Source organism: Gigantopelta aegis, chromosome 5 (genome assembly GCF_016097555.1).
Source record: "Gigantopelta aegis isolate Gae_Host chromosome 5, Gae_host_genome, whole genome shotgun sequence".
Lineage (NCBI taxonomy): Eukaryota > Metazoa > Mollusca > Gastropoda > Neomphalida > Peltospiridae > Gigantopelta > Gigantopelta aegis.
This window is the reverse complement of record NC_054703.1, coordinates 7,845,425-7,848,565: the sequence shown is the minus strand read 5'-3', so window position 1 is coordinate 7,848,565 and position 3,141 is coordinate 7,845,425. Positions and strand designations below refer to the sequence as shown.

Here is a 3,141-nt window from a genome sequence, read left to right as displayed (position 1 = left end):
TGACAGCCAATAGCCGATGTATTTGTCGTGCTGGGGTGTCGTTAAACATTAATTCATTCATTCATTCATTCATTCTTCACCAACTCCTGCCAAATCTCGACATCTGATGACACCTTTAGATGAATTTAGGGTACTATGAGCTGTCACTGTAATAGGTACTTTGCAGAGGAATGTTGACTTCAGGAGACACTTTGAATGACTCTCTTTGGAACATTCTACTAACAATGAACTATTCCTCAATTGTTTTACATTTTTTGGCTCACTAGCCAAACCAACCAGACCTTTCTGAATAGCAAACGGTGAAAGTTTGCCCAAGGCTCCTTCATTTGAATCCAGGATTCAGAAGACCCTACTCTGGACCTCTTAATTGTAACATTCAGATGACGAAGAATCCGCAACTTCGGTGTGGACCCTTTTCAGGGTCCCATCAAAAGGTATATCTTTATTTGGATCCATGAATCTATAATTTCATCAACCATGCCCCCACCCACCACCGAGTCCAACGAGGGGATTTGGTGCTGCGGATAATCAGCAGGCAGCCATGCCAGGGATACATGGTTGATATACTTGGGCAATAAGGATACATGGTTGATATACTTGGGCAATAAAGAAACAATAAGTCACCCAACTGACCCTAGCCACCGCCCCAAGAGCAACACATACAAAAAGTACATCAAACAATGTTTGTTCTTTACTATATAAACAAATCAAAGGGTTGCATGCTCTCGAGCTTGGGGTGACCAGGCGGTTAATCAGGTCGGGCCTCCCTGACCACCCGCCGTCTGGCTGAACTCCAGGCCAAAGTAGTGTGTTGCCAGAAAACATATCCGCAGATATGTCCCCAACTCAGGTTCCCATCATCCAGCATCATCTCAAAGAGAATGTTACACCCCTGCACCACGGTGAGGTTACAGCACGCGCAGGAGAATAAGAGTAATCGAGTGTACTAAAGAATACAAAAAATAAGCAACAAAAAAATACATGCCTTTATAAATGGTGAATTATCCATTACCCAGAAACTTGATGTAATAACCTGGTTACCAAAAGGTAATAAACCAAAATCTTTTTTGGCTACCAATTACGCTTCTAAATGTCATTTATAAATTAGCACCATCGTATATATCAGTGGAATTAAAAATGTACTCCATTTTCTTATCAATGAATGAATGAATGTTTCACGATATCCCAGCATGAAAAATACATCGGCTATTGGGTGTCAAACTGTGGTAATGCAAACAAATAAAGTGATATCAACATCAATATAAAAATTCAAGATTTAAACAAAAACACAGTGTAAAGAACTGTGTGCAAAAACACAAATATCACAGGTCGATACTGACTTTTACTGTAAAAATAATACATTTGGATGCAATCGAATCTTTGATTTCGTCTAAGGTTAAAGGAATAAATGAATGAATGTTTAACGACACCCCAGCACGAAACATACATCGGGTGTCAAACTATGGTAAGGGAAGGTTAAAGATTGATATCAAGTCAGGCAGTCTCATGGAACATATGTCTGATGGAAACTAATCAAAAATGCATACTGTGCTTCAATTTTAATAATAATCAAACAATGTAACAATGTGACGATGATGATAATTATGATAATTTATTTTGCAGACAACCAATGAAAATGATGCGAAACTCAACACAGCAGCCGCTTACGCTGAACGAAACATCCAGCTTTATAGACACTACTATCGGCCTTGACGAATTTACTTACGGAAACTATTCTGATAACGGAGACGATGAACCGCCCGTCGATGGGTGGCCGTATTTCGACATTTATGTACCCAGCTACTGGGCAGTTATATTGTCCATAGTTGTACTAGGAATCGCTGGAAACATCCTCCTGTGTATTATGATGAGTGACGCTAAATTGAACTTCTTATCTTATTCCGTTTTCTTAAAATGGTTGGCTGTCTCCGACAGTTTGTTGTTAGGCACGAGGTTTATCATCGAAACAGAGAGAGTGTTTTCCCTTCGGTCAGTTACGGTAATTAACGAGGCCCTCTGTAAAATACTAACCACCTTCAGAATATTTGTGATGATACTTTCGCCGTGGCTGGTGGCTGGACTCGCTCTTGACAGATACGTATGCGTCTGTTGGCCACTGAAGAGAGACGTACTTTGTACCAGGATGAAGGCAAGAATTGTCTGCTCCGTAATGCTTGGTATGTCGACCGTGTTCATGATCCCCATTTATACTGAATTACATCTAGTGGAAGGACACTGTATCCCAACCCAGGAAGTCTATTACTACTTCATCTTCATTCGACTCTTGCTGATGTCTGGCCTGCCGTGCTTGTTCATTCTCGTCCTAAACATCCTTATAATTATTCAGCTGAAACGAAGCCATGCTTTCCGAAAGACCTTTACAAGGTCAGGGAATGATGCAGGCAGTCACCCGCAAACTAACGCCACACGTCCCCTAGTGTTGATTTGTATAATGGCTTTTGCTACACTGATGCCAACGGCGGTATTAGATGCATATATTAATGCGTTAATAGTACTGGACATTGATGAAAATGCTCTCATATTAAGTCTGAAAATATGGCCTCTATTTCTTATCGTTTACTTGTTGAATTTCGGTCAGAACTTTTACATCCTGATCGGAAGTTCATCAAACTATCGGAACATCATCAAGAGAAGCCTAGTTTGCTGCAGGTTCAAACAGAATAAAGAGAGAAGAAACACGACGATGAACTATATATTGCCAGCTAGTCCATCTGATATCTAGAACTGAGTATTGTCAGCTAGTCCATCTGATAGCTTGAACTGAGTATTGTCAGCTAGTCCGTCTGATATCTAGAACTGAGTATTGTCAGCTAGTCCGTCTCATATCTAGAACTGAGTATTGTCAGCTAGTCCGTCTGATAGCTAGAACTGAGTATTGTCAGCTAGTCCATCTGATGTCTAGAACTGAGTATTGTCAGCTAGTCCATCTGATATCTAGAACTGAGTATTGTCAGCTAGTCCATCTGATAGCTTGAACTGAGTATTGTCAGCTAGTCCGTCTGATATCTAGAACTGAGTATTGTCAACTAGTCCGTCTGATAGCTAGAACTGAGTATTGTCAGCTAGTCCAACTGATATCTAGAACTGAGTATTGTCAGCTAGTCCATCTGATAGCTTGAA

At 40.5% G+C, this 3,141-nt stretch overlaps 1 protein-coding gene across 1 annotated transcript; it reads left to right on the top strand.

Annotated features, from left to right (window-relative positions):
* Nucleotides 1-1,636: 1,636 nt before the first annotated feature.
* On the top strand, nt 1,637-2,743 carry LOC121373531 (type-1B angiotensin II receptor-like). Its single transcript, XM_041500208.1, has one exon. The coding sequence runs from the start codon at nt 1,637-1,639 to the stop codon at nt 2,741-2,743; it is 1,107 nt and encodes a 368-aa protein (XP_041356142.1).
* The last annotated feature ends 398 nt before the right edge of the window (nt 2,744-3,141 follow it).

What these genes read in the sequence shown, in the direction of transcription:
- LOC121373531 (XM_041500208.1), top strand. Translation starts at nt 1,637, where the DNA reads ATGATGCGAAACTCAACACAGCAGCCGCTTACGCTGAACGAAACATCC.